The 13,770-nt window shown below is 29.7% G+C and overlaps 1 protein-coding gene across 1 annotated transcript in view; it reads left to right on the plus strand.

Annotated features, from left to right (window-relative positions):
* LOC123292548 (alpha-mannosidase 2) overlaps positions 1–13,770 on the plus strand; it is a 44,607-nt gene that overhangs the window by 10,723 nt on the left and 20,114 nt on the right. Inside the window, exon 2 of the mRNA XM_044873262.1 lies at positions 11,058–11,159. Within this exon, the coding sequence (XP_044729197.1) occupies positions 11,058–11,159 (102 nt within the window). The remainder of the gene's footprint in view (positions 1–11,057; positions 11,160–13,770) is intronic.

Raw genomic sequence — 13,770 nt, forward strand, 5'->3', positions numbered from 1 at the left:
CACCAAGAAAAAATTAAAGTGGCCCAATATCAATAACGTTAACGCCTTTAATTTAACGTGCAAAGAGGCTCTTGAATAAATTTAAACATATTTCAAATACTGAAAATAATATATACTCTGTAATATGGTAAGTAATCTAAATTAAATTTATAGTAAATTCCTGGAATGAATCTATCGTTTGTTATGCCTATTCATGAAATTAACTTTTGTTATAAATTTTATCGTGGCAATAATAAGCAATGGTGAATTACTCTGTGCTCCACTTATCTATAAAAGCTTTGTGTGGGAAATCATTTTACTAAATTGGTCCAAAATAGACAGATAAATTCAATTATACATAATAAATCTTTATCCTAAATTTGAAAAATTGTTTTATACGCTTCTTTAGCATTTGATTTACACCAAAAAAGTATTATTTCAAAAAAAATCCAATTTGCATTTTCAAAAATCAATTCAAATTTACATCGAAAACTATGTAGAGTGTCATGGCGTCTTGAATGGCATCACGACTTGGCATACAAGCATTGTTGTATATGCAAGTTTATGCAGTTGTAATCAACTAACCTGCTTCATTCAACCTGCCATTATTCAACTAATGGAACTGAAACTATATGAACTATGAAAAAGATAATAATACTGACATTTGAAATTTTTGTATTATTTTGTAAACTAATGAATAATTTAATAAAATTATTCATTAAATGGCAATAGTAAACCTTCCGGGGAACATTGTTTTTGCTCCATAAATTCGAATGTAAATAAAAACTGCTACGATATAATCGACTTTCCCCTACTAATTGTTATAATTTTTTTTAAATTTATTAAGTGCCATTACCAGTTAAATACAAAAAAAAAAGAATATCAGAGGATGTCAGGACTAATCAAAACGTTTTCACTTTATTAAAATTAATGGCGTATTTTTATTTTCTCGTATAAAAAACAATTTATTATATTGTTTACTCTTGTTTATAAGTTATGTTAAATTAATGATTGTTGTAGCAGCTGTCAAGACTTTCGACCTAATTTCTTTTAGAGAAAATCTAATATAATGTTATATAGATACTCTCGTAGGTATGGTATGCTTTTCATATACACACATACGAAATGCAGTTGAAATTAGCAATTAGTAATTAGCAATAATGGTATATATGTTTATGAATAGTGATATTAATGATGAATAGTAAGTCCTGCATCAAAGAAACATACTTTTAAAGGTCCGTCTACAAAATTCAATGCATGGGCGGCAAGTTCAGTTCAGTGCCGCGAAAAAAAAAAATAACGAAATAACATAAGTATTATTACTTTGTTATAATAACTTAAGACAAATACATACCGATGTTCACACACATCCTGTACATTGATGATTCGACATGCGTCATCTCAATAATCTTCAGACATTTCTATACAAAAAAGAAGATATATTTCACTAAACTAATGATGCCACCAGGCCAGTGTACTGAAATGAGTAGATATGGACCTTTACTCATAGCGATTTTGGCTAATAATAATGTATTATAAACGTGAACTACTGAGTCGTTCACGGGTTTTTATTGCAGGAATCGTTCAATGGGCTATAAAGAATAAAAAATTGCGGAGTGGCATTAAGTGGGAGGGGGCAAATTGAAGATAGGAGGAGGCAAATATCTTGTAAACTAATCAAAATTTCATTTTTTCGCTTTCGGAGGAAATGTGATTTAAAAATATGTCATCATTCCATTTAATCGAAAGAAAACACGCTAGCTACGCCAAAAGCTATCAAGGACAAAAGTGAACATTCACCTGTGTCCATGACTTTGACCTGAAACTCAAGTTTCAAGATCAAATGACCTTGAACGTCAAATGATCTTGAAAATTTACCTGGATTTAACAACAACATAAAAGAACTCTTATTCGGTTTCCATCTACCATGCTTCATTTTACACTAGAAAAGCTCAATTTATAAAAATCTTACTTGGATACTCTTTGAAGAATATTAATTTAATTTTTAACTATGATTAAAAAGTTAAAAACAATAATTAGTTAAATAAATAGGTAAAATAAAATTAAAAAAAAAAAAACTTTTTAAAATTTATTTGATATTAATGGTAAAATCGATTGTTGTTCGCAAAGTTTTTCCATCAATTTTCGACGTCTCTTTAAATCAATGTAGTAATAATAAACAATTATACAAAAATATACATTGATACCTAAAAAAGAAATTGTTACCATTAATGTAGGAAATATTTTCAATATATAGGTTATTTAAAAATTTTAAGGCCGTTCAGTTCAAAATACATTTTCTGTCTGTTGATAACTTGAATATATTTAAGAATACTATCTTCTTAGAAAATACTATCTTCTAAATTTTTTTCCCGTCAAATTATGAGGTTGAAAATACAAATTTTTTATTGGTCAATGTTGAAATGAATATTCTACTATAAATAAAGACTGTGATGGCAGTATTAAACCTGTCCTAAAAATTCTTTATCTCTTGCTAAAATTGGTTTAGCTAGTAAAAACGTCGGGATTAGCTTTCAGAACCAGTAAAAACATAACAAAATCCTAAGAAAAACATACCTAGAATCGCTACCTATTTCTATGATTGTTTTCCATTTTTCTAAAGTATTTAAGGGATTTTTTTAAATCTAATAATCTTTAAATTGATATCGATTCAATTCTCGGCTAAAGTTACTGGATTTTACTTGGAAAATTCAATTACTTTTGTACATATTTTTATTATGAAACTAAACTTTTAACATTTATTTCAAATGTTTGTGTACTTAAATGGAAACTCCTCATACATGATACTTTTAATAACTTTTGTTATCTTAACACGTCATAGAACTTAACATATGAAAGTAAGACTGTACACTTCAATTTTTAAAATTAGCCATAAATGGAAAAATAATTCCGAAAACTATACCCACTTTTATTTAAAAAATAGTGGCATAAAAAATAATTCGGACATACTAAATGAAAATTGATAATTTGGAAATCTTACAATTTGCAACCAATATAGTCAAGGCCGTAGTTCCAGTGGTTTGTCCATTGTATTTAATCATTAAATCCAATTTTGTATAGATCACAGTATCCAAAAATATTCTAAGCCATGTATATATTATCCATGATATTAATATTGAAGAAATTTCCTATAAAATAAAATATTACGCACAAAAATGTAAAAATAACTCTTTTTCCAAAATAATCTTTAATCGAACACCTTAAATTATTTTTTAGTATATTATCTGTGTATTCACAAAAGGGCTTACTTGATAAACTCCACCCAAAAACAATAAATTCAAAGCAAAATCTAATATGGTTAAATGAAAAACGAAAAACCAGTCGTCTGTAATAAAAGACATTAATATCATAAATATTATTTATACCATGTTGGAAAACTAAAATATTATGCAGGCTTTGTTATTTTTTTTTACCCTTCTGGTATCAACCCTATATCCAAGTATAACCCCGATCATCTTAGTCAAAATAAGCGATCAACCTCGGAATCTAACTGAATAAGCTGAATTTTTGTACAAACTTTTATTTTGATAGTACAAATTCAAAGTCAAAGATCTCGAAAATCAGTTTTTTGTGGATATCTCGTTTCTTTTGCCTTCCATCGTATTAACATTTATTAAAAAAGTTGTAGAGGATAATATTTTCTACAAATTTTGCCTGAAATTTTGCGCTCAGCTTAACATACTTCAGTGCTGGGTCACTATTTATAAATATAAGGTATTAAATAATTATTTAAGTAGTATTTCATGAATAAATATGGAAAAGATTGAGTAGTTTTTTTGCCAACTCTGTATACAAATTTATTTAAAAACCAAAATTTTAATTCAAAATCAACATCATTATGTTACAATGTAATATCAAATAATCTCCATTATACAAGAAGGGTATTTTATAAAAGTTTTATCAACAACCATTTATAAAGTGGTAGTTTCTATCTTTTTATATAATGTACGAGATCTGGCAACGTTTTGGTTATAGTAAATATTTTTAAGTCAAAAGTGTCAATTCGCTTTGAGAGTTAATAACTGACTCAAAAAAGCTCGAACTAAAAAAAAGGGGGTGTTGAACGGATGAACCGATTTTAATTTTTTTGGTTTCGTTTGAAACAAAATAATTTTTTCACTCTATGTTCACTTTCTAAAATCATAAATATTAAGGGAAAATTTGTCCCCACTCTTTCAACTCTCGGCGCAAAGCGATGGGGGTTGATAATAGATTTTGAGATTTGATTATTTCTCGCGGAAATACAGATAATTATCAGATAATAATTTTTTAAATTATTCAAGTAATTTTGTTTGGAGGATGTATATCGAGAAAAATGATTTTAAAAATTGTCTTCAAAGAATTATAAAACAAGTGAAAACAAACAATTGACTGAGTTAAATGAAATATCGGAATTCCAGCCTTCTTAAAATCAACTTTTTCGTGACGTTGCCTAGCTCTTATACCAGATTAAACACATAATGTTGGATAAATATAAAATTTTCATGAAAATTATCCTTTTCATTCTAATGCTCTCTTTTTCAGAAACGATACAACGTTATCAAGTAACACTTTAGTTAACTCATTCCATTCTTATGTGATATGATCATGCAATTTTAAAAAATTGTTTCTGTAAAGCTATTATTGATTCATCGGATATAGGTAAAAGTCACTGGGTATAACTTTTATCGAATATCATTGTAAGTTTGATCGACAGTTAGGATCAGAGATCATTATCTTGTTGTTCGGCTAATTGTGATAGATAGCTTACAAAAACTATTTTTAACCAATATGAAGATTTTAAAAAATGTAAAAAAGGATGGATCACTAATATTGAAAGATTAAAAGCCTTTCAAAACAATTGTTGGGTTTTTCTCAAGTTTTACGCTTCTTGTTTCAAAGTTAGGACTAAAGCCGATTATATTTTGTTGCCAAGAATGTTAAATGTTTACTCACCGTTAAATTTATTATATAATTGTGGATCTGTCTTGGAATATTCCAGCTGTGTATAAATATTGTATGAAGCTGCTGAAATTACTGCAAGTCCAGCGATATTTTTCAACTAAAAATTATGAATTTAGTATTAGAAAATCGTTTGTCAACATTTTTTTGTTGATTTGCATATTTAACATACATCATTTACACCCGTGAGATAAGAATTACTATTCTCAATCATTTTGCTTGCGAAAATAGTTCGTTACCGCGCTCAATGTGGTAATGAACACTCATTTTTTCATTATCACACACATTTTCAACCAACCAAATTAGCTTAAAAAGGCAAATCAAATTAAGATATGTTGTCGTTGTTATAATTGACAACGCTTGCGTAAGATTTCATAAGCGCAGTATATTGCGTTAGACGCGTGCGCCTGGTGTGTTACTCTATTTTATTTTTTTATTAAAAATCTTTTTTTTTTCTTGAATCCTGAATGTATTCAGTTAAAGTGTGCAAACGTCATGCCCAGGTTTTCAAAAAAAAATGTAACAATAATCAAATATAAAATGATACGAGGTCCTTTCTAAAATTTGTATTTAATTAGTGTAAAGTTATTAGGGTAAAATTACTGAACCATTAAATGAGAGATTAATAAGGGTAGATTTTATAATATGATATTACAATTATGTATCATTATAATATGAATAGGTGTCTAAAACTGTGTATACCTCGGTATCTACCCTTTTACTTTTAAGTATAGTAGTAAGTAGGTAATAGTGAAGGTATTATTTTACTACATAACTACTAGTTAAAGAGCTGGCCATATGATTTACTAATGTCATGGTTACGGTCTGCTGAACCTTAAATATGATAGTAGGTAATGCCTCAAGTCGCCCTGTAAGGTTTGATAATTCATTAAATGTGATTCTGAACATTCATCTTGTGAAGTTTGAGCCCAGCAAATTGTCCTCATTCGGAGCTATGCCCAAAAATGGAAACTGTCACTAGTGATGGTTCTCGAAACTGTCTGCTTGCTAGATAATTCATTGGATTTGATTATGAAAAGCCATCCTGGAAAGTTTGATCCCTGTAAGTGCTCGCAATCCGGAGAAAATCGAAAAATCAACATTTTCGGCATAGCTCCGAATCGGGACCACTTGCTGGACTCAAACTTTGCAGAATGACTGTAAAGAATCACATCTAATTAATTATCAAACAAGTAGACAGTTTCCAGTATCATCACTTAGTTACAGCTTTTCAAACTCCCCCCTTGGGGGAATATTCCACGTAGAAATTGGCGGACATTTACAGGGCGACTTGGGGCAATATCTACTATCATGTTAAAGGCTCAGCAGACCGTAACCATGACCATCAGTAAAGCATATGGCCAGCTCTCTAACTATACATAGAAAACTTTTCTATGTCTGCGGTAGCTACAACTATATATTATAATTTCTAGTACGTCTTTGACACGCAAATTATTACCTAGACTTAAATTTTATACTCTTGATGACAATCTTTAATTATGTTATGATTTATATAACATAATCAAAATGTAAATTGATTTAAAAAACACGGAGTATTGCATATGGGCTTTTCTATTAATCTCTCTAATCTTGAATTTAAATACGTCATGTTATGTGTGAGATATCAACGAAAATGGAATATGGTTAGGTTAGGTTATATTGGCTGTCCACTTAGGCTATAAAGCCCATTGTGATACCATAAATGTGTTTTACCACGTTTCCACTGATAATTTCATTTATCAGCTCCTCAATTTCAGAGGCTGAGTGCACCTCCTTTATGCATATACCATGCACTACACCAGCCCATCACAACTATTAATTAAAATAAATTTGTTGTGACGGTGGGAATCGAACGCGCTACCCTTAGCATACCGCGGACGGAATTGGTTACGCCTTAACCAACTGACCTAAAAATAGAATAAATATAATATTCATCAAATGGTCACTGCGGCTTTAAGTGGCGCGTAACCAAAATGGCTATAATTCAATTGCATCCCGCTCGATAAAAGAATTTGACGTCAGATGACGTCAATATTATATTACAGTGGATCTTGCTTGGATAAAGGGACCTGGATAAGTAAGAAACCTCCATAATTGGAACTCATGCTGAGGTCCCAACAATTTGGCACTGAATTACCTCTGTTAGTGGGACGAAGCAAACCTCTATATCTGGCATTACAGTTTAATTTATATTTACACGTTTTAAACAAGAGATTCGATTATCACAGTCGTAATGTATTTACAAATTAAAAATTTAACTTACAATTTGTGTAATTCCGATGATTTTCGATGCACTTTTAAATGAACAAAAATTTGTCGCAAACTCTTTCATTATAATTGTAATTTTCAAAGTTAACTTCTAAAATGAAATAAATAATTTTTAAAAAAGGGTTCTAATATCGTTATCTACATGTATTTTTATAATTATATCGTCAGCTACTAATATTAAACTGATTAACAATTTCAAAAAAATTTCAAAAACTTAACAAATAACCATGGAATAAATGTAAATTATACTAAATATGAATTAATTTACAAACAATTAAAAATATAGAAAACTATATGGTAAAGATATGACAAATATAATAAAGGTTTGTTTCAATAAGGACGGTCGAGCATTCACACTGTGTTAGTAGCTATGTTGAAGTTACAGCTTTTCAATTTGGAGTTTTATTATTGTTGAGTAAATCATCTAGAAAATTTAAAGTGATGAGGAATGAACACAAACCATTAAAATTGATTTATTAACGAACAGCTCAAGCCGCTGGGTCTAGAAGGGATGCAGAGTTTCTGAGATATCGCAATATTTGGATGGATTTTAGTACGTATCTCAAAAACTATTCAACCAATCGTCAAATGCACGCGATTTTTGTACTTTTTGGGTCAAAATTACCTTATATACTGAGTTTTATCAATATTGGAGATACATAAAATTTTTCGATTTTTTGCAATTTTTTTAAGGGGTACCCCTTTGATAAAATCGAGAAAATCGCAAAAAAAATTTTGTTTTGGAATTTGATGAAACTCGGTAGATGGGGTAATTTTGACCCAAAAAGAATAAAAATCCGGTTAATTTAATGATTGGATGAAGAGTTTCTGGGCTATCGCAATATTTGGATGGATTTTAGTCCGTATCTCAAAAACTATTCGACCAGTCGTCAAATGCACGCGATTTTTGTACTTTTTGGGTCAAAATTACCTTATATACTGAGTTTTATCAAAATTGGAGATACATAAAATTATTCGATTTTTTGCAATTTTTTTAAGGGGTACCCCTTTGATAAAATCGAGAAAATCGCAAAAAAAATTTTGTTTTGGAATTTGATGAAACTCGGTAGATGGGGTAATTTTGACCCAAAAAGAATAAAAATCCGGTTAATATTATGATTGGATTCAGAGTTTCTGGGATATCGCAATATTTGGATGGATTTTAGTCCGTATCTCAAAAACTATTCGACCAGTCGTCAAATGCACGCGATTTTTGTACTTTTTGGGTCAAAATTACCTTATATACTGAGTTTTATCAAAATTGGAGATACATAAAATTTTTCGATTTTTTGCAATTTTTTTAAGGGGTACCCCTTTGATAAAATCCAGAAAATTGCAAAAAAAAATTGTTTTCGAATTTGATGAAATTCAGTAGATGGGGTAATTTTGACCCAAACAGAATAAAAATCCGGTTAATTTAATGATTGGATGCAGAGTTTCTGGGATATCGCAATATTTGGATGGATTTTAGTCCGTATCTCAAAAACTATTCAATCAGTCGTCAAATGCACCTGATTTTTGTACTTTTTGGGTCAAAATTACCTTATATACTGAGTTTTATCAAAATTGGAGATACATAAAATTTTTCGATTTTTTGCAATTTTTTTAAGTACGGTATTTTTTTAATACCGTACTCGTACCCTTCCGGGAAAATCCGGGAAAAAAATTTTGTCTTGGAATTTGATGAAACTCAGTGGATAGAGTAATTTTGATCCAAAAAGTATAAAAATCAGGTTATATTAATTATTGGACCTACAGAAAGTTACAATTTCAACGAGTATCCTGGGCAAAATTTTTAGGGGAACTTTTTTAAAAAAATAAGTATATCTGTTAGTATGTAACATCTGTTAGTATATTAATATATATCAAGGTTAAAATTATTAATGCAACGAACAAAATTTTGGCTACCCTGTACATTATTTAGAAGTTTTAAATATTCCTACAAACTTTTCAGAATAAGCAAAATTTTTTTTAAAAATGACTTTCTATCTTAAAATTAAAAATAAGAAAATTTACAAGTATAGCTACCTCTATCCGTGGACATACTATATATTTATGTATGCTATATTCTTAACGATGATGTTGATGATGACTATCATCACCAACCAGGACGGTACACTAGGTCGGACTATCTAGAATTGGTTGATATTCTATGCTAGTAAATTGAACATGATATAACACAAACCGTGATAGTAATCATTGATATAGATACTACATGCTAGTATTCTGTAGACTACCCATTTATACATGTAACGAAATTTAGGACCATATTATTATTAGACCATGTACCATCTCTCTAACTCACAAACAAATTTTTTATGCCACAAAGTTATGACAAAGTATGAATACTGAATTTTTCTTTCGTATACTATGACATTTCTGATTCCTAGGTGTACTGAACAGGGAAAGGAAGGAAGAAAATATATATAACAAGCATCGGTAGCGTAGTTGGTTAAGCTGTAGACCTAGGACACTAAAATCTATAGTATTGATCCATATCTCGCTGGTTCAAATCCGAGACTCGAAGAAGCTAATTTTTTTTAAATAAACCCATTAGAAACTATAAAACTTTTTTTTTACCTGCTCGTGTAGCTGTGACAATCGCATGAGGATTTTGTTACAATATTTATAATTGATAGAACCAATCAAAAAAAGATTGTTTAAAACTATGAAGCATTTCAAAACAACAATATTTGCAATTTTTTAGACAGTATATTACTTTCATACAAACAACTCATGCGTTTGTGTCAACTTCACTACTCAACTCCGTACGGTATTTGTGTCACATTCGTGGCACCATTCGCCATATTTAATCTCGCGATAATGTTGAGACAATATATATATCTGTTGGTATTAAGAATTTATTGTTCAATGTACTCTTCTAATAATCCAATCATTCCGGAAATGCTTTTTTAAAGATATATAAGCCTGCAAGATGACTATAGATCGCTTGACGTAATTAGTGATTTTCCCAAAAACATAGATTATTTTGTCGTATCCTAAGACAAAAGTTTTTCTTATTATTTTATCACCGAAAATTTCTAAAATAATTTTATGAATATCTAGTTTGTGTATATGGCGATTAACAACCCCATTCACAGTACTTAAATAATAGTTATATAAGATGGTATGCAATGTATTTAAATTTCATTCTATTGACATCAACAACTTGATCATTGATTATAATATAAAGTACTTCTTATCTTCGACATCTCTTATCAACATCTTATCTTATGTAGGAAACATGGTTGAATGAATTTTACATTCACCGCCCACTAATCAACTTCAATTCAATAATAATATTTGAAGATGATTTCACATAACATCTACAACAGCTTCCTCTTACTAGTAAGTTGTGGCTATAGTTGAACTGAAGATAACTTTCATAATATAATATAGTTAAATCCTGTCTGTTATTGTTTTCCCATTAAGGTTAAAGTGGAAATGTTTTGAGACGAGGATTTTCAAATATTTCAAGGGTCACTTTCTTCTTTTAAGACAGTGGTTTCCAACCTACGGAAGAAACTACTTTAGTTTTCGTTCTAATTTCGGATGATGGTATTTTTTGTAGAAATTTAATGTTCATCATGCTCCCTTTCCATACCCTTTTGGCATGTTCTAAGTTTGTTACAGGCACCTCTGCTCAAAATTAAAATCAACGTGACGGAGGTCAATATCAAAAGAATACAGGAGTCCATGACTTTTTGCTTCAATTATAAGAGAGTTTTGAAAATGAACTTTAGACTCCAATACCGCTTCCAAAAATTAGTTGTTCTGCCGTATTTCTCCTATATATAGAATACGTTTTTAATTTTAGAAACAACTAAAAGATTTTTTTTTTGTTGCAGCCTGCATGGGTGAAAAATAAGGAATACTGGGATAAAACATTTGAAGATCGATGGATGCAACTTGCAGCTGATAAGGCGAGAATTCAGAAGTTCCCATTAAAAGTAAGTTTTGAATCATACTTAAATTTAATCAACGCATTTAGTCGAATTGAATCATCTTTATTAGAATACATTTTCTTATAATTAAATACATTAACGATAGATATAAATAATTAAATTAAAAATTAAAGCCTGTTTTGCCTTAGGCTAGTACAAAATGAGCGTAATTACCTACCGGCCAATTATATCTTCGAAATTAAGAATCTGTCTATAAGTTTGATTACTTCTGCTGTATTTTAATATATTAATCAGCATAGGTAGGTATACTTTACATGCGTACAGCATAACACAAAATATTTTTAATTAAAATTTATTAATTAATATTGATAAAAACGTCAATAATTAAAACTAATAACGATAAAACTGTTTTGTATCCAAAATATTCAAGTACAATCCACAATATAAAATTATCCCTTAAAGTGATTCAATTAAGCCAAAATGTTGAACACCTCTGGTCTATAATAATAATGATAATTTTTGTTTGAGAAATTTACTTTCATTCTCAAATTTTCACAGAATTATCATGTCATGGCCTCTTGTTTTTTGTTTCATTTCACCAAATTCAACAAACACTATAACTAAAATATAGTTCTTGAAATCAAACAAGACTGTTTATTATTATTATATGCCAATAGTTGTGAGTTATATACATTAGAAAACATAGCACAAGTTTGGAACGAAGTTTGTAATTAATAAATAAATTAAATGTAGACAGAGTGTTCAGAATTTTCTTTGAACATACTTACATCATGGTTTAATAACTGAGTAACTACCAGTCCATTCTATCTATTTTCTATAGTGGGAGTGGCATAGCACATACAGAAGCGTTTCCGTAATGTCAACAAAGTTGTTGGAAATGTTACCACTTTATTATAAAAAGGTACCTCTATGACCCCCGACTTTTTGTCGGCGCTTTAATGATACGGATAAAAATCAAACTTTCTTAAAAGCTGTATTTGACATGCCGGCTAGATGATACAAGGAACCATCAACATCCTTCGCTTTCTATTATATTATAATCTTCCTATCAGAATTTGTTCTGTGATTCGACTTCATCACAACTGTCCTCCTAGTTGAAATCAACTTACCTTGTGCTATCGTTCAGGTATTTTATCAAAACTTTGAAACTCAAATTTTCCTGTCAAAGAGAAACTGATCGATGTTCTGAACAAGTACAGAAATAGATCTTCGGCACACAAATCAATGGCCGTTCGTGTGACCCAAATAACAAAGCTTCATCTTGGACTCTTCTCTCAACTTGACGACGCTTAATCTTTTAAAACGTATGAAACTGGAAACGTGTGACTGGTGTCCTAAAACAAATGGAGTTCTAAAGTTTTTAATATCTCGACTTTCAGTTGATATTCACTGATGAATCCAAGACGGGATACGAAGCACTTTTCTTACTTCACTGGCGAATAGATTTTTTGGTAGAATAATATTACCATCCTGTATGTAGATATAGTGATATATGTTCTTATGTTAAATGTATGAGGTTGTGAAACTTAAGGTTTCCAAACTTTTACAATAAATATATAACTGTAAAAGTTACATAACCAATGTATTTATTATATTACATTATATATGTTATGTATTCCCAAATGTATAATACCTTTGGCTCAAAACATTTTATACATACCTACAATTATTATATTTATAATAATTTTCTTAATTAATATTGACGAAATCCTATTTTATTATCGTTAATTTGTATTACAAACGTATATTGTGTTCAATTATTGTATTATACTTTACCAACATACGCTTTTTACTCTGTCCTTAGTTTCTTAGCACTTGTACATTAAATATGTTTTGAAATTTGTTACAAAAAATGTGTGGTAGAAGAATAATTGCACAGAAACTGCTAATTTTGTTCTCAAGAATCTTTTTAATTTTACCCATTTTTTATCGTAAAACAAAATTGAGCTTATTCTTAAAATTTTAGAGAGCCGACACCCCTTTTTTCCCATTGAATTCAAGATGAAAGGTAAACTGCATAGTACTATTTAATTTTCATTGAATTTTCCTTCGATCCTATTACTGTATTAAAGTCGACTTTTAACATCTATTGTGAAACTGATTCTGATATAAAAGCAATATATACCTAGTTGAAAATTAAATTGTGCAACGGATAAAAAGCATGATTATAATGACTTTGATCAAAAGAAAAATAATGATAAATAAAATATTGAAATAATGTACCACTTTTGTACACCTGAGTTTCGTTCAACGTTCATGTTCATTAAAAAATGTAGTTGATAGAGTTCGTTCAAAACCAAAGTGGCACCGACCAAGAGAGAGTGTATGATATGTACATTCATATCTACACTCTCTCTTGTTCGGTGCCACTATGGTTTGAACAAACTCTACTTAAGTATTTATTTTGTTTTTCAGTTTCATGTAATAACGAAGTCCATTGAATAAAAACTAAACTAGATATAGGATACATTGTTGCTGTTAATATCAAGTGTTTGTTGTTTGCCTTTTCAATAAAATAGTTATTTTATTTCATTTGCACTGTAGTCATTGAGTTTTTTTAGAGGACCGAGAACAAAGATAGTTTAGGAACTAAGCAAATTAAACCACGCACCGACCCCATGAATTTTTATGACCC

This window comes from Chrysoperla carnea, chromosome 2 (genome assembly GCF_905475395.1).
Source record: "Chrysoperla carnea chromosome 2, inChrCarn1.1, whole genome shotgun sequence".
Lineage (NCBI taxonomy): Eukaryota > Metazoa > Arthropoda > Insecta > Neuroptera > Chrysopidae > Chrysoperla > Chrysoperla carnea.